Source organism: Rutilus rutilus, assembly GCF_951802725.1.
Source record: "Rutilus rutilus genome assembly, chromosome: 21".
NCBI classification, from domain to species: domain Eukaryota; kingdom Metazoa; phylum Chordata; class Actinopteri; order Cypriniformes; family Leuciscidae; genus Rutilus; species Rutilus rutilus.
The window spans coordinates 18,866,215-18,893,993 of record NC_140226.1 but is presented as its reverse complement, the minus strand read 5'-3'; the positions used below and the strand labels follow the sequence as shown (position 1 = coordinate 18,893,993).

The following is a 27,779-nucleotide window of genomic DNA, read 5'->3' as shown; positions in this document are numbered from 1 at the left end:
GTGGTCCCGTTTTTTTTTTAGTACTGGTTAAAAGTCTTGCACCTGCATTTTGAACTATCTGAAACCGGGATAAAGTTGACTGGCTAATCCCAAAATAAAGTGAGTTACAGTAATCCAAATCTAGAAGTAATAAAAGCATGAATTCATTTTCCGATTTTTTTTTTCTTAGGTTTTATAGGTTTTACTTTTACTAGTAGTCAGGGTTCGAAATGACTTAGGACTCTTGGGGGGGTCCCCTAAAATTGAATTATTAAATTATTAATAATTCTGAAGACTACCTTGCTACACTATATACTGTAGGCAAAATTATGTGGACCATGTTGAAGGCGGGATAATGGTCTTGGGATGTTTTTCATAGTTTGGGCTAGGCCCAGTATTGTAGTGGTGTCTGGAGAAGTGCCTATAATCTAACAGGTAACCTCTAACTCTGCAGCAACAAAGTTACAAGTTGTTTTTCCTCTCCATGATGCAGGATTCTAAATTAAGAAAAATAATATTAGCTTCCTAGATAGCTTACCAAGCTCTCATGTATATACTCATTCATGCTCAAATCACATTCACTTTAAATCAAGTCACAGACTTGAATTAAGTCCTGGTTATCTTTCGTAATCACTGACTGGACAAGTAGGTTGTTAAGCTAGCTTTGAATAACTAGTCTAGCTGCTAGGTCTGCTGTTAGCTGGCAGATCATTTGGCTTCATACACATACAGCTAGCAAGAAACGTTGACAAACGTACTCTTCTAATCATTACACTGGGTATCTAGTTAATGCAACTTTTGATATAGGAACTCGAACTCCTAATATTTTACTATAATCAATTATGGAGATATAAACAAAGCGCTTACAGGATTTTCATTCAGGATTTCACTCTTTGTGAGGTTTCGTTTTGCCGCGTTCAGCTACAGTAGGCTACGTATCTGCGGGAGCACCACAACAACAATCTGTGACGCTGTATAGGAACTCACTCGGCTCATAGCTGCCCTGATTGCTGCCTCGCGCTAGGAAATAAATTAATTACTGTTATAAATATAAAACGTCACTAAAGACCTATAATTTTCACAATCATTTTTAATGTTAAAATATATTTGTCAGGGACCCCCCAAAATCCAAAAATAAATTCTTATGGGGGGGTCCCTAATGACTTATGGAGGGTCCGGGACCCCCCCAGACCCCCCTCATTTCGAACCCTGCTAGTAGTCAAAGCTGAAAGCAGTAGGATTTGATCACTGTATTTATGTGTTTGTCAAATTTCAGCCCATCATCAAAGACAACCCCTAGATTTTTAACCCAAGGCTTCACAGACGAGGATAACTCACCAAAATTTATTTTTGGAGTACTAACAGAATCTGAAGGACCAAACACTATTATTTCAGTTTTACTCTCATTAAAATTAAGAAAATTTAAAAGCAACCAGGCCTTCACATCAGACAAACAGGTCATAAGTGCCTCCAGACCATTCAAAGTCTGTTTTAATGGCAGATAGATTTTGAGTATCATCTGCATAGCAATGGAACGACAGACCATGCTTCCTAAAAATAGAACCCAACGGGAGCATATATAAAGAATAGGAGCTAAGATGGAACCCTGAGGAACACCACATGACAGAGAAGCTGCCTCAGATGAATGTTCACCCATGTTAACTTTAAAACTTCTATTAGAAGGATAAGATTTAAACCATTCAAGAGCACTTCCTTTTATGCCAACATAAAAAATCTTGGTTATATTTTGCATTTATGACAATTTAAGGAGCTCTTCCATTGAAAAGGACTGATGACACTATAAACTTAAACCATAACTTTAGCAGTAAACCCCCCTCAGAACAGAAAAGATGATTCAAAACAGTCATACAGCAGATGTCTCTGTGTGGTGAGATTGGCCAACGCAGAGGCTAGAATTTTTCACAGTTCTACAATGAACAAACATCACTAATTAAAAATGAATCTGGCATAATGGACAAACTAACTGGTTTCTGTGAAAGGTCTTTCTGCTCCCCAGAATGTCACTGGAAGCCAGAAAATTTAATTTGATCAGGGAGGACAGGAAGAACCAGGCTGACTTGTTTCAGCAAATTTCAATAAAGCGACAAATTCCATTCTCCAATCCTTCCTAAAATCCACACACAAATGAACAAGAATACACACCAAACATATCAGCACTTTCCTGGTTTTACTGTTCTGGCTTTTCCTCAGTAAAACATGGAGACAAACTGTCATGATAAATGACAGAGGAAACGGGAAGCAGCCAAAGGGAAGCTTAAGCATTCTTCTCCCTCGGGCTTATCTGTCCATTTCTCTTGCACACATACACAAATGCAGCAAAAACAACAGGAGGAAATCTGGGATCTCGTTTCTCCGGGTGCTATAAAATTTTGGAAGCATTACATTGAAAACAGTAAATCAACAAATTGAATGAAGTAATCACTACCCAACAGCTCATATTAAAAGACAAGAACTGTACACTCCTTAGTGCCTCAGACTAAAACAATGACAACAGAGTCACTAGAAGTCTGCGTTTGTTGAGTTTTTTAAATATTTTTAAAAGATGTCTATGCTATTTGATCAAAAATAAATGTATTCCTGTGATGGTGAATTACTCCAGTCTTCAGTGTAAAATGATCCTTCAGAAATTATTCTAATATGCTGATTTGGTGCTTAAGAAACATGTAGCACATAGACTGTGATCCTGATTGCATTTGAACCATTATTTATGATAATATTGTAAATGGATGTGCAATCTGAACAACATTCTACCTGAGTTTGCATCATGGCACGTTCAACTCTCCGTGAGCTCCCTCTCTCCAGCTTAGTCCTCAGGCACAGTGATGTCACTTCCACCGCCCAGAACTTTGGCTGAGACAGCAAACACTGAGGAAGAGAGAGAGAGAAAGAGATGAAAATATCACTCATGGTGACATACAGATTTTTCATGTCCCACTTTCATGAATATGCAACTACATCACAAACCAAGACGCATACCACACAAATAAAAAAGGAATCTATGGCACACAATCCAACAAACACATACCACCCTCTGCATACAGAGACACGAGCGTTCACTGGCCTGTATCACATCAGCAGAGCGGCAGGTAAGCGAGGGGCAGAGGACTCCGATGGAAATACTTTCCGACACACGTTACTGGAAAAGCATCCTGTCTTAACTGGAGCAAGACCGACACGTCAATGCTGAATTAAAATATATGAGGCGTCTCAGATGCACTATTTAAAACAGCACAAGGCAGTCAAGAAATCAGGAAATATACATCTGCACTGGGGAAAAGGCTTTAAATGCTAAGGCTATTTATACTACTGAGCAAACATTTACATATTAAACTAAAATCTTGATGTTTAAAAAAAAGTTAAAGTTGGCCATGTTATTTGTTGACTAACTAGTACTAGGGACGCATGAATATAAAAATTCTGGCTAAGCATTGCTCACCCAAGTCATATCGTGTCAAAATATATGTGCTTTCAATTCTTTATAATATTAAATTAAATATTAGTTTAAATAAGCAGTCACTGCAACTTAAGAGTTCACTTGATACTGGTACCTGGAGCACATGAAGTGCCAGAAATATTCACTATTTGGATGATACAAATGCTTAAAAACAAGAAAATTTGCATGTTGGAATCCAAGGACAAATGATTTGGAGGCTGTGTGATGCGCAGAAGAATTAGTGGCAGAAGCAGAGATCAGATCATGAGATCACGGCGCCAATGATAAGAGAAAGACATTGGTGAGTCTATCCGGAGTACAGGAACTCAATAAGAGATACTGAACCAAAGTCAGATAGTCAACTGCTGTCAGACCCTTGAGCATTTTTACCCAGTGAGGATCAGCTCCGTTTTTGTAGCCAATTGGGGAGAGATAGAAAGAGAGAGAGAGGGTTGATTCTGGTCTTCCCGGACAGCAAGAGAGAGTATGAGTAATGGAGTATATGTAGTAAACGAACAAAAGGTCAGTTCCCAAGAATGAATGTGGCTGTGTGTGTACACACACACATGAGTCTTGTGATTTCAAGCACTATGTCTGGCCTCCTCCCCTTAAAGCATTTATTACAGGAAAGGGTAACACAACTTCGGTCCTCTGACCTACACAGGGGAAGAAAGGAAAGGGAAAAAAGCACTGGAGGGCTCAGTGTGATTTATGAGGACTTCAAGCCTGACTCATCAAACTCCTGCTCTTAAACCTGACATTTACATCAAAGCACTCCCATCTTCCTTTCTTAACTTCAAAGATCAGATATGCTGTGAAACGCTGCTCACCCTCATCCTCCCTGTTTTACAGGCATTACAAATTTTTACTATTTTACAAAAACATTATTTTTTTTTTATTTAGACAAAAGTCTGTTTCAAATATTTATCTTCAAAAAGAAAAAATGGGGGGGGGGGGGGGGGGGGGGTAAACATTTGAGATGAAATGACGTGATTGGAAATGCAGAAAAAGCAGTGAAGTACTGACATCATGAGTACTGACTTTATTTTGAATCATATTGTTAGAAAATGATGCAGAAACTACCGTAAGTCATCTGACATTTATATGTGCTGCGAACATTGCTTTTGTCTTTCAAAACTTGCACAAAAGGTGGCTGATTTATTTTTAGGAGGAGAAAAAATGGTTGTGGGCCCCGCTGGGGGGTAATGTTTCTTTAAGAAACATACCAGTCTCCTGTGGGCCATTTTCTCACTGTGTGTTAAGCGTACTGTACTGTGGGGGGGTCTGTATTTATCTGTGTGGAAACGTCTATATTTAAACTCACCCTTACTGTAACAGGCCTCACCCTAACTCTGTCTACAGACACAAGGGCTCCAGGAAGACTACAGTGCCCAGTTGAGCTGCCTACCCAGACAGCATTTTTAGGCATATTTGGCAAGCTCACAATGCGAAGGTTGTTCCGAACAGTAGGCAAAAAAGTTATGCTGCCTCATAAGACACTTGAGCTATGGCATGTATCATAACAGATAAGGCAGCCTCAGTGCACTGCATCTAGCTCAGTATGGGGGAGGGGGGAGGGGAGAAAAATCCCAAAATGGAAGAAATGTCATTCAGCGTTAAAAATTGATAGAAAACAGATTAACGGTTCTTGAACAAAATAAGCAACAATATGAAGTGTTCAGTCAATGAATCAATGAAAAAAAAAGTGACAACTGAGATTCTCAACATGCACAGTTAGAATAGAATGATAAATTAGAAGATATATTCTAGACACTAGATATCAAGACCCTCACTAAGGTTTGGTACAGAGCCAGAAAGATCTCATTTTTGGACGATCCCTCAATAAAATAAACCTGGCTATGTCTCTGAAGCGCTGATGAACATAATGAATAACAGAGACACTTTGGCTGTCTCCCAATGGGCTGTAAGTATCAGATGGAGGGGCAGAAATTGTTAGTGACATAAGCATTTTGGCAGTCCATCTTTTGGAAACTCAAGCTGATAATGTGTGGATTATTTTGTCTTTTTCCTCAGCAAAACTTCCTGAGTTCTCTCGAAGTGTGTGCGATCTATCTATCTTTCAGAGGAGCATAACCCAGGGTGCATATCTGAGATCTGAACCTGATAACAGAAGATCCCCGAGGGGGTCGAGGAACGAGCAGCGTCGCCTGAGGTCAGGCAGAATCTAAGACAAAACCCAAATTCATTTCGACTATAACTACATTGGCATGCACAAAATCGTATTAAAATTCCAGAAACACCTACAAAACAAGCATAAAAACAGATGAACAAGTCAGGGAGAGAGGAAAAGCCCCCAAATGCTGGTGTGTTGAAAAGGCAGTGGACTTCCAGAGATAAGTCAGCTGTCTCCATTTAGTTTGAAAATGGATATCATTTCAACAGGCCTGATTTTGTGTGTGATACTAGGACAAAGCCTCACAAAGTAGAGGAAGTAGAGACTGTTCTTAGCACAGGAGGATATGCCATACAGGGGTTGACATTAAACTGAGAATACACACACAAGAGAGAAAAGCACTGTTCTCAGCTGATGAAAAGATAATAAAATGGTATTCTGTAATATATATTATACAAATTGTGCCTCTGTGTACTTTTGGGGGTTGCACAAAACATTCCCACCCAAAGAGTTCTCGTTGTTCACTGCAACGCCAAGTTGACAAGATGACTATCACAAAGCAGCTTCCTTCCCTCGGGAAGAAGAAACCACCAAGAAACAACTTTTCAAGCTGGTGACCCCTCCCACTCCTTCCAGAATTGCACCTCTGTTCCACTCCACACGCTTCTGCTGCTCTGAAAAACCTGTGTTGCTATGGTAACAGTATCAGGGCTCGGAAATGGGAGGGGAAGCATTTTTAATCACCAGACCAGCCCAAGACTGAGACAGAGAATGGTTCGTTTTTGCAGAAAATAACTATATTGGACTCCAGTTTCCTTAGCTTTAAAGTCGCAATGAAATGGGAGTAGCAACATTTTATTTCATATTGTGATGTATATCGGAGTGAATCTGATTAAAGAAAAAGGAAAGAATGTAGGACAGGGACTTGGTTGTATAAATCGACTGTTGATTGGATAAGGCAGATCTGAATGCAAGCTTGCAATAAGAAGGGGGAATGGTTTATGTAGATGAAATGACAGGAGAGATCTGACATGCGTCACCAAAGAGAAGATCATTCAGAAGTTCAATTATGAAGTCATGAAGCCCCTATAAAGGGGGGGGGGGGGGGGGGGGGGGGGGGTGTCGCACCCCGAACGAGAAGCACAGTGCTGCCTTGCGCTACGTTTAAAATTCAAACATTTTCTATGAGTCTGTCAACATCGCTCAGCTACGATTCAAAATCCTGCTGCGCCACTAACAGTTTTCCCATTAAATCAGATTATATTTGTCCCAAATCATCATTAACATACTGACTTCACACTGTGCTGCAAGACACATTTAGTTTTACATTCATAGTTTTACAACTTAAAGTCTAAACATACAGGAAAAACTGTATAAACAATGTAGCCCTTTCTAATTGTCTTTTTTAACCATAGCGTTTTTGACTGTTGTGATCACATTCAATGTCATAGGTTCACATTCCCAACACACTTCAGTTTAATTTAATAGCGTAGAAGTAGCGTAACGATCAGTCAACAGTCCTTTTGATTTTTCATGACTTTATATACCTGAGCTTCAACTCTTGATATATGAAAATACAAATTAGTGGATGTAAGTGGTCTAGTTTTCCAACTTCAAGTGAAGGAAACCATAAAACCATTTTCAAACCAACCAAACGAGTCAATCTGACAAACTTGTGACGTATTTCCAAATGAAAGGGAATATTGAATAAAGGGCGGGGCTTTTTTTTAGCGCACATCCTCTCCATCCCTCGCTCATAGCAGACTGACGGTTGGAGGGGAGTGGTTAAGGATATTAAACCCAAGTCGCCAAACTGACGTCATCAGGGAAGGAGCGCCATTCCAGAGCGGAAGCAAGGTTTCAGATTTTGATTAAAGATTAGTAAATAGGGTCAATTTTGATTTCAAGAGGACTTTAAAAAGCTAAAAATATAGAATAGCCAGTCTTCTGGATACTAATGTATAAGATTATGAAAAGACTTTGAGCGACACTGAGAAGCTTGACATCACTAATAAAAGCACAGCTGGAATAATAAATGAGCTAAAGCTCAGCAGGCTGCCTTTAGAGCAACCCGTCCAAAGATGAGAGACAGAACAGTAGATGTGAGCAGTAGCAGCACAGCTCTTCAGAGGTCTTTCCAAGAGAGAGACACCATGAGAGATGAAGGGAGAGGGAAATTTAAGAGGCGCCTAAATGAGATGTTCAGCGGTCCGAGTCTTTACCTTTATTACTTTAATTACACAAAGAAAGAGCAAAATGTCCTCATTTCTGGGAATAAAAGACTTAAGGTTCTTTCTGTAGAAGATAAAGGCATGACTGAGTCTAAAACGCTACTGTGAAACTCCCTGAAAATCAGTCTTTACTTTTTACTGGTTAATTACAACAAAACCACTAGCAATATAAAACATTAAGTTCTAAATCACTTGGGACTGCATTCTACATATGGTGGAAGGCAAGGCAGGAGAGCAGGAGACTCTGAGTCTAAGATGTCATTGAATTGAGCAATAGAGGGAATATTAGATCATTTTCTGTGACAATTTACGTCAACACTGAATTCTCTTGGGGTACAAAAGTACAATGATTATACAACTTGGTAAATGTGTTGAACTCCTGATTATAATCTTGACAGTTGTGACTTATAGTTGACCATGACGACATGGTTTGCTTGGAAGCAGAGCCAAAGTTATCATTTTGTTTAGGTATGGATTTATTTATGAAAAAACAACAAAAAAAAAAACACTGGCATTCTTAATTTCACCTAAATAGAGCAACAATATCTTAAGTAAAAATAAATAACCATTTAGTTTTAGACACTGTATAAATAATTTTACAAATCATTTAAGTTTTAATAAACAAACCTCTGGGAGTAGATTCATTTCTTAAAGTAAGCTGATAAAGGATAGATTTGAAAACTCAAAAATCATACAAATAATATCCAAGTACAAGTAACTGGTTGCCACTGGGCCAATATTTCTTAGTCCATCAGAATGAAACGGTCACCACAAAATCCTGCATCAGCGTCACTGTTCAGGAAGCACTTAGACGAAAGGTGGCTTACCAAACAGATGACGCAAGTGAGGACTATCATCTGTTGAAAACAATATCCTACCATTTCATCTTGAACCAACTCTAAATTGCCAAAGCTTCTCTGTGAGCCTCTGTAAATAGCCCTTCACTGTCAGATCACTAATGTGTATCTGCACAACGTCTATTATGAAAAAAAGAGAGTTACCATTAGCAGAGCCGCTACTGTAACACGATACGGCTGCTGCAAAGTATTTACATGGATATTAATTTAATCTGTTAGGTATATAGGAAGAAACCTAAAAAAGAGGCTATAAATTCAGTACAAAAATCATCAAGTTTCCCTGAATAACAGTGTCAGACATGAGCTCATTTCGACCACATCTTTATCTTCAAAGTTCAAGTGCCATTTCATTCTGAAGCAGGTGGCCCAAGTATGATGCCATGCGCAGACTGCAAAGAGATTCATTTTTGCATTATATCATTTAAACCTGTCAATGACAGCCAAATATAATACAGCTGTGATGCGTCACCATGACTTCACGAGTAACGGATTTTGTGTTAAACTGTTGAAAGAAAAAATTCAGTTTATTATCTGTGGCTACATACTTCTGATGCAATACCTCTTCACTAGCAGTTTTACCTGTGGGGGACTGCTGGCTAAACACACATGATTGAGGCAAATTTGAGAATGTCAACTTTCTGCCGAGAAGAGCACACACACTCTAACCCACTCAAACCCACTCGAGTCAAAAAAATAAGGTTCAAACATAGGTAATGTATCAGAGCAGGGTTATAGCTCCTCAGTTTAAAGATATTCAGCAAACCCATGGCCACTAATGATGACAAAGTTAAAGGCGTCATGAATTAAGAAGCCACATTTTCCTTGATCTTTTGACATATTAGATGTCATTGTACTATAAAAATATCCTGTAAGTTTCAGAACTCAAAACTTTATTGTTAGTCCAAAAACAGCTTTTATTAAAGCCAGGAGACTAGTATCGGATTTTGGCACATTATTACTTCATAAAGCGATAAAAGACTGCCTCAGCGGAAGATCATACACCATTGCCTCTTTAGCCCCGCCCAATAATTCATGCATGTCACAAAATAGTAAATACGAGAAAGACGCAAACACAGGATTACTCCAGTAATCTTTGCATTGCCATTCTTGTGATTCTAACATTAAGAAAGCATAGATTAACTTTTCATTTTTAACAAAGTTCCAGTCAGATCGCATTAGTAAGACACTGTCCGTTTGATCGCTTCATTTTACTGTGGATCCGTTTTTATACGAGACAGTTTGACAATAAAAGATGATGTATTACCAACTACATTGAATCTGACAGTAATGTCACAACACGATGAGTTTCTTTCTTCTGTTGAAAACAACAGATATTTTAAAGAATGTTGGTTACCAGACAGTTGACTGTAGCCATTGACTTCCACAGTAGTTTTTCCTACTATGAATTAACCCACAATTTAGCACACAATCTCGCCTGTAACATTTAAAAGTCCAATTTCTGAATTTGAATTGAGGCACACACACACACACAAAAGATTTGTAGAATTAAGTTGACTTGTAGAATTAAAATAAAGTAATATTCAAAGAAACGTGTAAACAGTAACTACATTAAGTATAATTTAAATAGAAAATTAAGGTATGTCAGGACAAACTTCAAATGATGGTTTGACAGACCCTTGTCTGAAGTTTCATGTTCAAAAAGGTCTTGATTGAAGGTTTATTATGAAGGTAAAAGAGTAGCATAACTCGAGAGCACGTAGATGTGAATTTGAGAACTTGTACAATACATATTCGTACTTGTGAACATTTACACTCACAGCTCCAATGTGAAAACCTCTAAAATAAAAATCTGAAGTTGAATGTTGAAATTTGCACTCGCAGACAATAGTCACAAACCTGTATTCTGAATTTGAAGCTGCAGACAAGTAGTCACAAATGTGTAAAATACCATTCACAGAAATACAATGACAGACACAAACTCGTAATATATATTTGCATTTAATCTTACATTCACATTCACAGTACAACCTCAATTAGGCACTTGCAGCTTCTCAAATCGGTCACTGCAATTTCAAAAATTAGGTGCAATATATTAGGTGCAAAACTAACTTGTGCACTTGAAACTCAGTGGCGGCGAGAGAGAAAGGGGGGTGGGAGCGGGGGTGTTCAAAGGAGCCATTTTATTGGTTGGCGCCTAGCCAATGAAATGGGACTTCTATTGTACGCGATGATGTCACGAAACTAGGAACTACTTTTCAAGAATTAAATTACCCGTTTAATTTTTGTAACTGTAATCAAGAAAATAACATTACTATTATTTCCAATTCAAATTCCTGTGTGTTGCAGCCAATTTGATTCAAATTAATACTCAAACAATATGAGCCAATTCTTCAATTCTGAATTTTGACTGGCACTGAGACCACTTGAGTGCTGACCTCCGAACACATCTGAATACATCTGATCACAGCATGATTCATTCAAAAGGCTAAGGACTTCTGACTGATACAACTGTCAAGATTTTTAAGCTTTTAAAGGAAGTTAACCTGAAGTCCTCTTGCGTCTGAATGAATCTGTCATGTCACAATGGCTTTAGCTCATTTGTAAGACATGTGCTCCTTTATTAACTAAATGCAGTTTACTAAACAGTCAAAGCACGCTTCTGTCAGTGGCTGGATAATCTACCATAAAATTCTCAGTTTTTAAATTTGTTCTGGTGAACAATGTTGACAATAAAGACCCATGACGAAAACTAAAGGTGGACAGCAGACAACCTGTGAGGTTACGGTCCAATCCAATGTCCTTAAGCTGGCAATGAAAGCATGAATAATCGGCTTTGAAGGTGCGCCATCTTTGCTATGATTCAAGCACCTCGAGGTGTTTGGATATGGCAAGGGTCCCTAGCAGTGAACAAAAGCTAATTCAGAAAGACTGAAGTCCCAGACACACCGTGATCTATATGTACACAAGCTCAGTGTTGGCAATAGGGTGGTGAGACATGTCTTTAGTCCGAAAATGTACCCCTGAGCGACAGAACAGTGTTGGAAAAGAGGTCTTGCCTTGAGAGAGAGAGAGAGAGCGAGAGAATTTGTTGCTGATCAGACTAGACGTAGGAGAAAAATTCCCATTAAGAAAGAAAGAAATCCTAACCCTTTTATAACATGTTGACTGGTGAGCAATGAACAATATAAAAGTCTTCAAAAGCGACAGGACAGCTCAGGTAAACGGGAGGGACGACGTCTTTCTCTATTGGATGAAAAAAGGTACATTCCTTTTCTTCCTTCTGTGCTTTATCTTATTTGGAGAGAAGTCCTGTAGCTCCTAATGGAAAACTCAACCGTAAGAGTTCAAACTGAACAAAAATAATTATTTTCTTAACAGACGATGACTTAATCTTGTAATAAAGTTGTGCAAAGACCTAATTCAACATGTATTTATTTAGAGATATACATGAAAAGCAAGGACTCTGGTAAAGTCATTAGGCTCTTGTGGAACTAAAAGATTTATGGTGAGACAGTCACATAAACGCCGCGGCTATAAATTAACCCCAGCGGCCGACCTGCTTTCAATCAGAACGGTTCCACTTTCCAAACAGATTTGAGAGCTCAAGTTCAGCCTGAACTAGCCAGTCCTTCCTGGAAACCATCCTGAAGCCAATAAGACTACTTGAGCCAGTGCACGTCTGCGCCGCCATGATATCATTTCGATTACGGCAGGTGCTTCAGACACATAAACCCTTCAGTGAATGAAGAGCCACATGAAGATCCCAAATGATCAACAAAATGAGAGACAGACCTTTGGTCCAAATAATATTTTATCACCCTATAAACAGAAACTGAAAATGGCAGGTAACGTAGTGGTGTTAAATCTGTCTGGTAACAAAACTTTCTATCATTTACTTTTTATTATATTTAAAATATATATTTATTATATTATAAAAAATATTTATTATCGTATATCATATTATATGATATATTTTAACACTATGTCAGCAGTAATGCTCTCAAACACCATGTCCTCAAATTACAATTTAACCCACAAGCAAACATCCCCCCAAAAACGACAACCTGTTCATTCATTTCTTTGCTGGTAAGGGTGTTGTAAATTTATGAGGGACCAGACAGATGCTCTGCACTTTGTAAAATTATTTTTTTTTTTGACATTTATGATCTTCTGGATGGATCCAGCATTACAAGTATTTGAAATTGCTTTTCAGGTGACATATTACAGATGACACACCCCACAAGATCCGAGCAACGAAAGTCATTTCTCTGGGATTCATTAACAAACAAATCAATGTCAGATCAGTGCTGAGACTGTACAATAAAATGAAATTTTAGCATATGACTTGTAACAAAGGCATCTTTGATAGTTCTTCAATGTCACAAGGTGCATTTGTATTTGAATCTATTGTAAATGTAAAAGGAAGGGAGCAGATTATCAAAACTTTTTTTGGTTGAATTTGCAGTAATATATAGTGATGTGTATTGCTACTGGAATAAAAAAGAAAAAAAAACCTGAAACATTTGTCATACCACCCACCCCTAAAAGAAAAAGCACTGTACAAAAACAAAGCATGAACTAAAAATACCTGCATTCCTGTAGCACAAACAGTAGAGCATGGCAACAATGCACAAACTGATCAAATGTATACCCTGAATGAAATACAAGTCGCTTGTAAATCGTAAATACGAGTCACGACTCGCTTTGGATAATATCACTTGCCAAACGCATAAATGTACATGTACTTCACTTCATGCAATACATCACTAAATTATTCAGTATGTTGAAGACATTCAATGTGTGTAGCAAATTCTTAAAGATAAAAAGTGGACCATAAAGAACTGTGATGTTTGCTGGGCACGTGACAACCATCTAACCAGCCTGCAGACTCCTGGATCCACATGTAGACTGGAAAGATGCCTGCACACACAACCAGCCAGTGGAGACCAGCAACAGCAGATTGCAGATCAGCAGAAGATAGAAAGGTTGTTGGCAAACGCCCTCAATGAACTGACTGTTACATCTCTTGTGATGTCTGAGAGAAAAACAGTGGCTGTGAGAACACAGGTGTTGAATCAAACTGAGCATCGGGTGCAATCAATCAGTCATGAAGATAAAGTAAATCTCTAAAGTGGAAGGAAAGGGCTTGTTTGTCCTCTGCCTGTATCGTCATAGCTGGTCTTTTGACCTTCAGGAAGACACAAGGACAAGCCCAGATCACATGGACTGTAGTTTAGGGAAAATGACCAGAAAATGTGGGCTGTGGTTACATGTAACATGAATGTGTCACCAAAGAGAATGGAGGGGAAATTAAACCTCACACTGTTTTCTCATAAATAAACTCACTGCACAGACACGGAAGGGAAAACAATGTGTTTTTTATTTTTTATATGAATCCAACTCTTCTTGTCCTGACTGTAAGGAATCTTCTCATTCAAACCACACTAACTGCATTTAGAGTGTTACACAAATATACAGCCCACTAAAACTGACAATACATACAACTATTGTCACTTTTAACCCTGTAAACTTTCAGGAAATAAACATTCCTAAAACAAAATTTCAGCAGCCATTACTCTAGTCTATAGTGTCACATGATCCTTTAGAAATCATTATAATAGGCTGATGTGGTGCTCAAGAAACATGTCAATGTTTTCAATGTTCAATTATCATCAATGCTGAAAACATTTTTTGTAGAAACCATGATATAGTTTTCAGGATTTGTTGATAAATAGAAAGTTACAGAACAGCATTTATTTTAAATAGAAATATTTTGTAACATTATAAATGTTTTTACTTTTGATCAATTTAATGTATCCTTAAAAGTATTTCACAGAATTTGTTTGAATGGTAGTGTACACCATAGGAGAGTTCTTTAGTCTTTTTAGTTTTTTTATTTCCCACCACAGTGTAATTTTTTCCACCACATCTCAAAAACAGATTTCTCAGTCAGTTTTCTTCACATTCCGTGTAATATTTCATCTCAAGCTTTTCTATGACATTACTGTGTCCTTGGCAAACAAGTACACTAACTTGAGAACAGAATTTATTACAATTCTGTGTAGTTGGAATGACAAATTAATTTATAGAATTCATGATCACACATTTAAATGACTATAATTCATATTTTTGTGACAGATTTCAGGTTAATACTGGCATTCTAGGTCTAGGACAAGACTAAAACAAAATCTATACATAAAAGTAATTTGAATAGTAGTCAAAACTGGATGAAGGCATGGTAAAAAGTTAATGTGGTTGAATCTGTTGCTTTTAATAAAAATCAGCCCTTGGGACATAAAAGTGCCCAAAGTTTAAGAACCACCCACACAAAATGACATCATGAACAGCAAGCAACATGCCCATCCCATGTCCAGGCTCAAATTAGCCACTGTTGACTGACAGACCTGGCATTGCCCTATGGATACGCCCATCTCTGTGAACAAAAGATTTATGAGTTAAACAGCAGGTGTTCACCTTAGATCTGACAGGACACACTGCCCTAGAAGAGCCAATGCGTTCACACTCGGCTGCACTGGATTTAGGCACACAGTCCAGCCAACAGTGCACTGCCCTTGGCCAGAGATCATCGGTGAGAACACCACAAGTATCGGCCCCATGGGTAACACAGCGAGGAAACGACCCAATCCAACCAAACAAACACAAGCTCACATTACATACATAATGCCATCACTACGTTGACCTAGTGTAAGAGGGATTGAGATCCCTGATGGGGGTTCAATGATCATCGGAAACTAAACCGCTTACACAAGCTAAAATGCCACACCCTGGAGGTGACCTCATGTGGTCTGGTGGCCAAAAGAGCGGGAAAGTGCTGACAGATAGAGGAAGTACAAACTCCCCAGGTGGGTTTACGAACTGCTGCGCTAGGTTTTGACAGCAACTAGTAGAGATGCTACCACCCATGACATCACAAACCAAAGAGATCAGACCAGAACAGCCTCAAAACCTCTATGATTCATCTCAGATGAGGAGCTCTTTGAAACTGAAGCGGGTTTGGCACTTACGAGGGGGGATTTTGATGCGAATGATGTTACTCTTCCCACGGCCAAGACCAGCGGTTTAGGGGAAGGATCAAGAAGAGAAATAAGACAGCAGTCTGGAGCAAACTCCTTTTAAAAATGATGAAAATGGCAGAAATTAAAAAAAAAAAAAAAGCTTTATTGATCTCAACAAACTAATTTAAAGAGCTAGTTTCCCTGGACATACTGTCAACTAAAAAGGGTTTTTCAAATCAGATTTGCCAATTAACAGTGTAATCCAGCACCGGGCTTAATATGCATCTAGGAAAGCAGCCAAACATGGCATCGGATTGATTTCTTGAAGCATAAAAACATTGGTGTATGGGATATGGGATGTGTACGATGCAGCAAATGCCTATTGATGCCCAAAAGATCCTAGTAATGTGCAATAAGTCCTAAATGATTTATCACTTCACGTGTGAATGATGAGAACGTTTCATTCAATACAATCATTATCAGCTGTATGCGCAACAGTATTTGAGGTCAATCAATGACTCTTCATCATTAAACCCAGAGGATCTCACCACCAAAAGTCAGCCATTGGTGAAGGGACATTTCTGCAATGAGTTATGACAATGAGCTCTCATATACACACACATAACAAACCCTCATCCTTTGAGGGTGTGTACATCAATGTATTTTTTCTAACAGCACACATTTTTATCATCCTCCCACCCTTCACAAAATGATTAAATGAGGGGAAAGAGTGTTTGCAGTGTTAAACGGCTGGGCTATGAAAGTATTCCCTGCTGTTCCTAAAGAAGTGCTAACTCAGCCACGAATACGTCCCCTTCTCTGGCTTCCCTGAAAAGACTTAATTTTGAGGATGAAGAAAATAAATAATCTTGACATATAAATGATAGTCCCCACCCCTCGTTACGCTCCATCTCGCTGGTTATTCTTGGATAGCGCCAGTATTATAAGGCAGGTTAAAAAGGAAATGCTGTATAGCTTAAGAATTTAAAAACGAAGCTCATCGCAACATTTAGAAATGACATTCAGGGAGTTTAATAAAACAGTACAGAAAAGAGCTTGGCACACACCAGACAACTGATGAACATGGTTATTACAGCTCTGAAAAGCTTACTTTTAACCTTTAAAATGAACCATAACCTAATCAGAAGACTGCTTCTTTTATTCTATTAAAACTAAAAATCACCCAATTAGACAACTACAGAGAGAAAAAAAAGAAAAAAAAGAGGCTTTGGAAAATAGATTCAAACCAGCTGACACTGACTGAAATTGTGGACAAATTCTGAATAATTTTCTCTTAGAGTTTCCTTTTGTATTGCCTACGGTGTTGAAATGATTCAATTTTCCCAACCGTACTGAAAAACCACCCAAATAATCATCATTTCATCTCATTCTAGTGTTTATGAGTACAAATTCATCAACTACAGTGATTTTTATTGAATTATGTCCAGAAGCAGAGGATGTCCTCATCCCAAACTGACTCATAGACCTATTCTACCCCATTAATTTGGTTTCCAAGCTGCTTAAAATATGGACTCTAGAGTTCATGCAGAAAGCAGAGCTCCATCAGGCACAGGAAACTGCTGTTTGAACTCTTTGCTCAAAGTGTAGATTATTTTTCCAGAGGGACCTGACTCTAACAGCTTTTGCCGAATATGATGCAAACCTCTGTGTCAGACTCTGGAGACACATTTTTCCTTCTTGTTCCCTTTTTCCTTCTCATTTCCAATCCATCACACTGCTTCGCCCTGTCGGTCAGAGCCTCGTACCTTTAAGCAAACCTGAGATTGGCATATCTGATGACTTACGGTGACGTCTTTGGGGTGGGTGTTGACACATTCGAATTGGCTTAGAATTGTTTGCTAAAGCTGTCAGACAGTCAAACCTTCCAAAGATGGAGACCCATATTTCACAGTACCACACCTAATTGGGTTCCTGAACACCCTGTGATCTTAAAAGGTGTTGATTAGGAGGGTTTAACTTCAAGGAGAGACCACCAACATCTCAGCGGCCATGAGAACAGGTTTGTGTATTTGTCAAGTATTGAAACATGTCCTCTCAAGGTTAAAGTTGTCTAGGAAAGTCACTTAATACTTTGGGGAAAATTGCAATTGGCCATATCACAAAAACACTTGAAAAGAACTGACCTCATTCCAAAACGTGGGAGAGTTTAAGAGAGAAGTGCACACAGCCGAACGCATAAGATCGGAGGACTCACTTCATTGCTCGTACAAATGAAGATATCAAGCTTTAAACAGCGAGGCGGAGCAGCCGAGGTCCTCCGAGAGCCAGAGAAAGGCAACTTCTAATGAATGCAAATAGATTCGGAGTCTGGGAAGACGGGTAGGGCAGTAACCCAAGTATAAATTAGAAAAGAAGAAAACAATGTAGGAGGAGGACAAGCTGAAACATCACCCTTGAAAATGTTAAAATAACGGTTAAATAAACAGCATTAGACTGTTATACAAGCGCAGATTCAGATTATTTGTGTGTAAATACAGCAGGAGAAGACAGAAAGACAATACAATGGTTTATAGATCGTGTATCATGGCAATGTAATGACAATCTAAACATATACAACAAAAATACATTGGTCTTTTTTATGTACCTCAGCAAACAAAGTAAATCTCAGTACATGAATTTGTTAATCATTCAGTACCGTAGCATACAAGGGCACACATCATCTTATATAATAGATGAATATACAAAAAACAAAACAATAATAATAATAATAATAATAATAATAATAATAATAGAAAAATATAGTAAAATAAATAAAATCAGCCAACATTGATTCCTTTTGTATGTTTGATTTATTTTTTAATATCAATATTTCTATAAATGCTGAAACGCATATATAAAAGCATATCAAATATATACAAATATATTTATGTAAGAAAATATATAAGCATTGGCAGAGTACGCTTTGCTTTCAAAATACAGGATATACTTAGCCTGGGTTTCCCCATACTGCCTTGCTCGCAGCGCGATTTTATTCACGCTGCTAGGCAGTCTGGACACCATGGACCAGATTTTCCCCTGAAAAAGGGAACCAATCACAGAACGGGGAGGGAGCAGCAAGACGATGATGACACCGAAGCAGTTTGTTTATATCTATGAATCCAACATGGCATCAGACTCGACGTTACCTTCTACCCTCATGTTCATCTTGCACAAACGGTAATATTCGCTAAACGCCATCGTGCACAAATAAATCTTTGACCCATCGTCTTTTTCCTCGTTGAATTTCTGTCACTCTACATACGTCATCTGGTATAATTGAAGCGATTGGTTACGAGCTACGTACAGGCGCATTTGATAGACATTCATAGCGCCCAATAAACGGCTCTGGACATTCGTAAACCACGCCTCAAATATGAGAAAATGAACACGTGGTTCCCAGACCAAGTCTCAAATGAGACTTGGTCTGACGTTAGCCAGGCTAGGATATACTACTACAAAGTAAATAGACAAAAATAAAAATAAAATAAAAATCACTACATTCAAAAAGTCTAAAAATTTGCCATTTTCCTGGCTAGTTAAAGAAATGAGAAAATGCTCAGCAAATATGACGGGACAAGGAACAGGCATTAGTAAACCATTTCTCTCATTTCTGTTAATATTTTTTACTTGAAATATAATTGTTCACATTTTCTACACTGACTGAACTCACCCCTTGGAATGGCACAAATTGCCCACTTTTTTTTTTCCTGACAAGACATGTTTCTAAAACTCTACAGCTAACTGCAGACATGCTTAAATAACTAAGAACATTAGTTTTACCTCCTCTTACTACTCCATGCCTAGTGGTCAACTTAAGTAAAACATACTGTAGTAGCTTACCTCACTCACCCCTATAGTAAAAGTATATCATCGTGTTATCTTCATCTGCGCTCAACCACTTTAACATGGCACCCCCACAATAGCGCAAGACACGCGTGATTCTAAAGTGGTTGATTTTGCTGTCAGAGACATTTGTAAATGGATATAAATCACACACACAACTGTCCTCAGGAATAACAGACTATAAATAATTGAGGCTGTTGGTGGGCACAGGTTGCCGATTTAAAAACTCTTTGTATGCTAATTTGCTGATGGTTAAAAATGATGTTCACAGCAGATGTAGACAGTTTCGCATTGAGCACTTGGCTGCTTTTACAGACGCGTCTCTGCCGTAGGGCATTATTTCATTTACCGGTACATAACGATTAAGCAGAACATGTAGTATGTGATGCTTCAGTTGAGCGTGTTTGCTAAAAAGAATAGCCACATTGTTGTTTTCACATCTTAATGGTGGGAAGCTCGCAACAGATTAAAAGTAGTGACTCTCGGGGTACCTTCCCAAATTGTTAGTGTGTGGCTGTGGTTGAAACATTGAACTAATTAAATTACCAGGAAGCGGCTTAAAGATTATCGGGAAGACAATATGGCCTGCCGGCAGAGAAGTGTCTTCATTAGCTCAGTGAGTTTTGCTCTCCTCATACCTGACCAGACCAATGGCTTTTCACTTTCCTGTAACGCGAGTTTTGAGTGAATGAGCTGAAAGGAAATGGGCAGTTTTCAATCTGTCCATCATTCTCACCCAGGCTGTCAAAAACTGCTACTCTTGAAAATATAAAGACGTCAAAATAATAAATCTCCCTCTTTCTGACAACGTCTGGAAGTCAAATCCTCAACAGCACACAGATGTTAGAAAGAGACTTGAACAGCTGAGCTCCGACGTTTACATACCCCTGTAGATTAAGATTAGCGTTCAAAAATATATATATGTAAATGGTTTTATTTTGCATAGAAAGAGTGGCATATATTTTAATATGTTCTACAAAATAATAGCTTAAATTAACACAAACTATACTGCATTTAATACTCTTGGTTCTTCTTATTGTGTGTTGTCTCCTCATGAATTAAGGACTTTTGGGCTTTGTTGTGTATGAGCCCATAAATGTCCAGATTGATCAAACTTTACAAAGGTGGAGAAAAACAAAAGCGGAAAATTGAAGAATTTACAGAACTTAGATGATTTTTAAGACCAGCAGGCAGCAAACCAAATACTCATACACCCCTATTGCAAAAGGTCACAAACTGTCATTAGCTGTTTCCATCCAAGTTGCAAATTTGTCGCCAAGTCGCGTCGCACGATTTTCAAAGCAAAAAACACGTTCACACAGTTTGTGTGAATTACTCCTAGGCAAATTATGCATTTTGGAAATCCTTTCCTCATCCTCACCCTTTATTTCAACCGGACTAGGACAGGAAAATGTATTTGCTTTTTTTTAATGCAATATCAAAAATGCCACATACAACACATTTACAAGATTAAGCTTAGAAAGAGTATGTAAAAAATTTAAACCGAATGTAAATGTATCTTTAAAATGCAAGTGTAAATCCATTTATTTTTGTGAACTTACCCAAAAAAATTATGTAAATTTAAATGTTAATATTTGGTCAAAAAGTCTGTGTAGTTCTAAATTGAAAAAAAGAGATTTTGCAAGGGTTATGTAACCTTATGAGCAGAACTGTGCGTGGAAGATTTTACCAGAGCACGGCCCCTCGTTTCTTTTTTAACTGTTCTGAGCAGATTAACAGAAGCAACCATAAGACCATTTCATCCATTTGCATTTGTTAGTGTAACAGACACATTGTAGATGCTAAACTGTGACCAAATGAGAAAAACCTGTTCACATACACTCCGTCTGTCAGACTGAAAATACAACTGCGTGTACTGACATGTGTCTGAGATGTCAACTGTACCATGGCTGTGAGAGAAAGAAAGAAAACAGTGCGTCTTACCGTCGTGAAAGCCAGGAGCTCCTCATCATTTAGCTTGTGAACAGGATTATTCTTCTGAAAGTCTATGCTGCAAAGCAAAAAAACACAATCATTAAAAAAATCTGCATATAAAATAAGCCTAAGTTTCTTTTAGTTCACAGGTCAAGGACACAATAAAAAAAAAAAGTCCCTCATAATGATGGCAATGCAAAACAGAGAGCTTGCATGTCTTATCCTTTATTCGAGAAATGTGGATTTCACTGCATGAATATTACTGTACGACCAGAGAGTGCCTTTCTAGTTGTGAGGTACTTGCTGGATAATCATATCTTGCCATAACCTCAACAAAAATATGTTACCATATTAACATTGCTGCTGATTTTAGCAGATCTCATGAATCCACAATCAAAAGACAAAAAAAATGTAATAAAAAAAAAAAAAAATCTAATTTATCTTTACTCTTAGTAATTTGTTCATTTAAAAAAAAAAGTTTTACAATAAGAAATTAATGAAAACCAAGTACAGTCTATGTAAGACCATCTCATTTATATTAGACTCCAGTAATATTAGTAGTCTAATAAAAGCATTTGTTTGGTCAGGAGTGCAAAAAAAAAAAATAACCTTAAAATGTATAGATTAGTACAGTAAAATTGTAAAATGACTGTATATAATGGTACTGCAGTATGTGCTGTGCTACATTTGAACTATTTTTTCTTGAACATACACACCCATTGCTTTTTTTGTGCTTGTATTACAATAAGGAGATCAAATGTAAAGAGAAATTATGGGGAACATGCTTAAAGGGATAGTCACTTTACTCACCCTCAAGCCATCCTACTGTAGGTGTATATGTCTTTCTTCTTTCAATCCAATACAATCAGAGTTAATAAAAATGTCCTGGCTCTTCCAAGCTTTATAATGGCAGTGAATGGGCGTTGAAATTTTGAAGCCCAAAAAAGTGCATCCATCCATCATAAAGGTACTCCACACGGCTCCGGTGGGTTAATAAAGGCCTTCTGAAGCAAAGTGATGCATTCGTGTAAGAAAAATATACATATTTAATGTATATTTCCTTATTCAATGGACCTGACGAATGACGTATTTATGAACGCGGAAGCGCAGAGGATAGAGCAAAACAAAACACCGGTCACGACTTAGAAGTCTAAAATGAGGATTTAAAAAAAAAAAAAGATCTGAGGATTTCAATATAAGAAGAGGAGCTTGAGTTTGTTGCCCAGTCCTATTTGTTTGAACCGCGAGAGGCGTCAAAGCTTACACTACTCCTACATCCTAAGTCATACATTGCGTCAGGGGTTACTCTTTTGGCGTAAATCGACTTGCAAAGGCCGTCTGTCGGAAGCTAGGCCTAGTTATTTTAGTTTAGAAAGTTTTAAATATGGATTTTTTTCTTACAAAAACCACCCCATCGCTTTGCTTCAGAAGGCCTTTATTAACCCCCTGGAGTCATATGGATTACTTTTATGATGAATGGATGCACTTTTTTTTACTTCAAAATCAGGACTGCCATTCACTACCATTATAAAGCTCGGAAGAGCAATGATATTTTTTTTAACGTGTCATCTATATGTTCAACATATCTATACGTTTATATGTTCGTCTAAAAGAAGAAAGTCATATACACCTAGGACAGCTTGAGGGTGAGTAAATCATGGGATAATTTTCATTTTTGGGTGCATAGTTCCCATTTAATTTTGGGGAAATACACTCCATGTATTTCATTAGAGGAATTAAAACAAAGTTGTCACAAAAGTCAAAAGTATAAAATATGAGGTTGCACATCTCAAACATAACTCAGCAGTTCAATTATTTAACCCCATTATTATAACGTAGCACAATATACTAGGTAACTTCAGCTACTTTCCTCAAGCTGCAACCATCTCATTTGCATCACAGTTCTTTACGTTAACAGAGGATAATAAATGTACAGCAGGCTGTTCGCATTCCAAGAGAACACCGTTAAACCGTACGTGCGGTTTTGCTTGACTGCACCACTGACGGCCCATAATTCACCTTCAACCATCATGCAGCCCAATTAAGGTCTCTGGCCTGCATAATTACGCCCTGCTAATTATTCCACGCCTGCAATTTGTCTCCTAGCAGCCAGTCGGGCAAGATGACGACCTTTCTACAATGAACAGGATGCACAGGCTGGTACAACACTAATTAGAGAGCAGTGTAGGAGAACCCCGCACCTCCTCCCGGGGCTAAGATGGAGGTGGATGACCACTCTTCAATGCGCACTTGACCACAAAGAAAATTAAAAAACATACAATATTCTGCAAAACAGAGGCCTGATGCAGCACTTCAAAGTTAACAAGATAAAGCATGCCTAAATAACAATAATTTACACATCCCGGACATGATTAAATGTCGACTGGAACTAAAACACTACAGCTTATAAAACTTATCTCAAGGATGAGGAGACAGAAGATTTTTGTCTATGAATTTAAGCACATTTCAGCCAGAGGACCTGTTTAAGCCATACTCGTAAAGCGTTTTGGCTTTGGCTTTGACAACCTGACTTTCAGAAGTATGTTCAATATCACATGCACAAGGTAGACTCTTAAAACGGTCTATAATAAAGTGTCAGAAACCAAGAAACATACACATACTTCTATGTACTTCTGGTATGTGTGATTCATTTAACTGTTGACAGTGGCAGTATGTGTATTTCCTCTGCAAGACTTAAAACTTCCATAAAAGTGAAACTTTTACCTTCACAGCGACAACCTTGCTACTCACATATTCATATGTGTATTCAATAAAATTAATACATTTTTGTAAAACTGAAGGAATGGTGATAAAAAAAAATTTAAAAAAATTCAGATAAAAAAAAGTTAACAGTAAAATAGTAAACTTTTTTTTTTTTTAAAGGAGACCTATATGCCCTTTTCTTTTAAGTTTTGATTTTGTTTTTGGAGTCTACTAAAACAGGTTGTCATGCTTGAATGTTCTTTCAATATTTTTGCAGCACCTCTCTTCCTAGTCTGTCAGTAATGCTCTTTTTAGTTTCTGTCTCTATGAATCCCCTCCATCTGAAAAGCGCAATGTCCTCTGATTGGTCAGCTGGACCAATGTGTTATTATTGGTAAACCGCATTGAAAGGGTTTTAGAAATGCCATGCCCCTCACCATAACAGCGAGTTTTTAACATACTACTAACAGGGTTCGTACAGATACTGTAAAAGGACTTTTCAAGCACTACTTTTTTTGGTTTTCAAGGACTACAATCCAAGATCTCACTTATCAAGAAACTCAAATTACCGATATAAGGTATCCAAAATACAACTTACAACGTATTTAATTATATATATTAACCCCTTAAACCCTGAGGCCATTTTTGGAGTTGTTTTGTCTGAGTGACACACAAAAAAGTAAAGACTCATAACTTCAAAACTATAACAAGGAGAGTCAAAAGGTAGGTATCGTTTGATAGAACTCTTTTCAAATTTTTTGAAAATATAAATTACATTACATTTGGATATTCTCCTGCCGAGAAACTGCTGATAAATACAAAAAAAAAAACATAATTTTTATTATGATTTTGCATATCTCTCTTGTTTGACATGCAATAACTTGGGAAGGAAATATGGTAGCAGATTAATTCTTTTTTGGGGAAGTACCCCTAAATGTGAGCTGCATCTGAATCAAATTTTGTGGTGATCGCATAAAGTACTCAAACGTTACAGCATTTGGAACAAAGGTAGCCTTTTTGTTTAGTCCTCGCACATTTGAAAAACAATAAAAAAAATGAGTTTTCTGAGTGACATACACAAAACTACAGACTCATAACTTCAAAACTATAGCAAGGAGAGTCAAAAGGTAGGTATCGTTTGAAAGAACACTTTTCAAATTTTTTGAAAATATAAATTACATTACATTTGGACATTCTGCTGCCGAGAAACTGCTGATAAAAGACAAAAAATATATATATTTTTTATAATGATAATGCATATCTTTCTTGTTTGACATGGTATAACTCAGGAAGGAAATAAGGTAGGAGGAAAATTCTTTTTTGGGGAAGTCCCTCTACATATGAGCTGCATCTGGATAAAATTTTGTGGTGATTGGATAAAGTAATCAAAAGTTAAAGCAAGAAAAAAAAAAGATAGCCTTTTTGTTGAGACCTTGACGCCCCCTCATGGGCATTTTTGATAGTGTTTCACCATGAAGAATATCTTATCATAAAAGCAATAGATAAAGTTAATTTTGGGCTCATTTTAATTGTATTAATATGCTGTAAAAAATGAAGTGCCATTTTCAATGATTTTTTTAATGTTTCATGAGATGTATGATGTTTTTGACACATTGCAGTACATAGTACAAAAAAGTATTTTATAGATTATGATTTCTTTTTTATATTTATCAGCAAATAACTCAGCAATACTTAGGAGTTTTTCAAATTGGCTACATTCACTGTAAAGTTCACACTCTAAGGTTTCAAATGACACCAATTTTGTTTGAATCAAGGCAATATTTTTGAAAAATATGATAATGAATATTTTCGCAGCTAGGTGGCGCCATGGGTGGCGCACGCGGTCGGTACACTCCGGTTTAGAGAGACTAGACAGCACTTGTTCAGAGTTGATTGAAGTGGTTGGATTCTTTAAAAAGCTGAGATTCTAAGCTTTAAGATGATACATATTTTTTGTTATTCCACATTTGAAAACGAGCGCGGACGGTTCCGGGAAAATTGGAAAACACTTTGCTCCCCAGAAGGATGAGAGACTTGTTTTTTAGCCAAGTATGCATCACTTCGTGAGGAATATCTCGTGATCAAAGCAATGGATTATGTTGTGTTTGGGCTCTTTGTAATCGTGAGAATCTGCTGTCAATAAAGATGTTCGATTTTTTACAATCCATGCATGTTTTATTGAGTTATGAGCTGAAACGTCACATCAAAACAACATAGCATCACTGCTATTGCTACTTCATAGGTGCGCCTCTGGTATTTTTTTGTGTCAGAACGCCATAAGGAATATCTTTAGATCTGAGTGATGGATTATGGTGTGTTTGGGCTCTTTTTAATCTTAACAATCTGCTGTAAATAATGATGTGCCATTTTCCACAATTGATGCATGCTTCATTGAGTTATGAGTTAGAACGCGACATAAGTGCTACATCTATAATAAAGATCTATGTGCGCATTTGTGGCTTCATGTGTTACAACTCCACGAGGAATAACTTTAGATATGAGTGATGGATTATGCTGAGTTTGGGCTCTTTTTAATCGAGAGAGTCTGCTGAAAATAATGATGTGCATTTTTCTACGATATGTGCATGCTTCATGAAGTTATAAGTGAAAACCAAACGCGAGTGCTTCATGAGTATATATTTGGCTAGGTGCGTCTTTGGTATTTTCTGTGTTAGAACGCCATGAAGAATATCTTTAGATATGATTGATAAGTTTGGGCTCTTCTTAATCGTGAGCTCCTGCTGTAAATAACGATGTGTCATTTTTCATGATCGATGTATGTTTCATGAAGATACGAGTAAAAAGGCCAAGTCTAAGCTACCTCGCTTGGCTACGTGCGTTTGTGTATTTTTTGTGTATTAGAACTCCATGAGGAGTATCTTTAGTTCTGAGTGATGGATTACGTTGAGTTTGGACTCATTTTAATTGTAAGCATCTGCTGTAAATAATGGTGTGTCATTTTCCACAATCGGAGCATGTTTCATGAAGTTACAAGCGGAAATGTGTCTAAAATTCAGCATCCATATATGGTTTACCCATGGGTCTCTTGAGGGGCTTATTTTACAAAAACCTTGCTCAAGTTTAGTAAAAGCCTGAAACAATTATGCTTGTTGTATTCTACTCATTGAGACCTTTCAAATGACATATGACACATGACTATCTGAGCAGTATGATGTTTTTGACACATATCAGTACATAATAATTTCCTCTTCCTCATAAATTATGTATAAAAAAAAAATCATTTTATCAGCAAATAACTCAGCACTACTTTGGAGATAATCATAATGGCTACATTCATTGTAAAGTTTAGACTCTAAGCTTTCAAATGATGCCTATTTTGTGTTGATCAATGCAGTAGTTTTGAAAAATATGACAATTAATTTTTTCCATAGCTAGGTGGCGCCCTCCGGCGGTATAATCCGTTCTAAAGGAATAACTCAGCACCTTTTAGGAGTTGAATAAAATGTATAGGTGCATTGAAAAGCTGAGATTCTAAGCTTTAAAATGATACCTATTTTGTATTATATCATTCAGTGGTTGCTTAGTAATTTGATTATGAATTTTTTTCATGGGGGGGGCGTCCCGCCGGCGGGACGCTTAGGGTTTAAGGGGTTAAATACGTTGTAAGTTGCATTTTGGATACCTTATATCGGTTTATAAGTTTAT

At 37.5% G+C, this 27,779-nt stretch overlaps 1 protein-coding gene across 1 annotated transcript in view; it reads right to left on the bottom strand.

The window, feature by feature from the left end:
- ttc27 (tetratricopeptide repeat domain 27) overlaps positions 1 to 27,779 on the bottom strand; it is a 93,856-nt gene that overhangs the window by 33,818 nt on the left and 32,259 nt on the right. Inside the window, exons 9-10 of the mRNA XM_084393765.1 lie at positions 21,420 to 21,486; positions 2,752 to 2,865 (exon numbers count right to left, since the gene is read on the bottom strand). Of these exons, the coding sequence (XP_084249891.1) occupies positions 2,752 to 2,865; positions 21,420 to 21,486 (181 nt within the window). The remainder of the gene's footprint in view (positions 1 to 2,751; positions 2,866 to 21,419; positions 21,487 to 27,779) is intronic.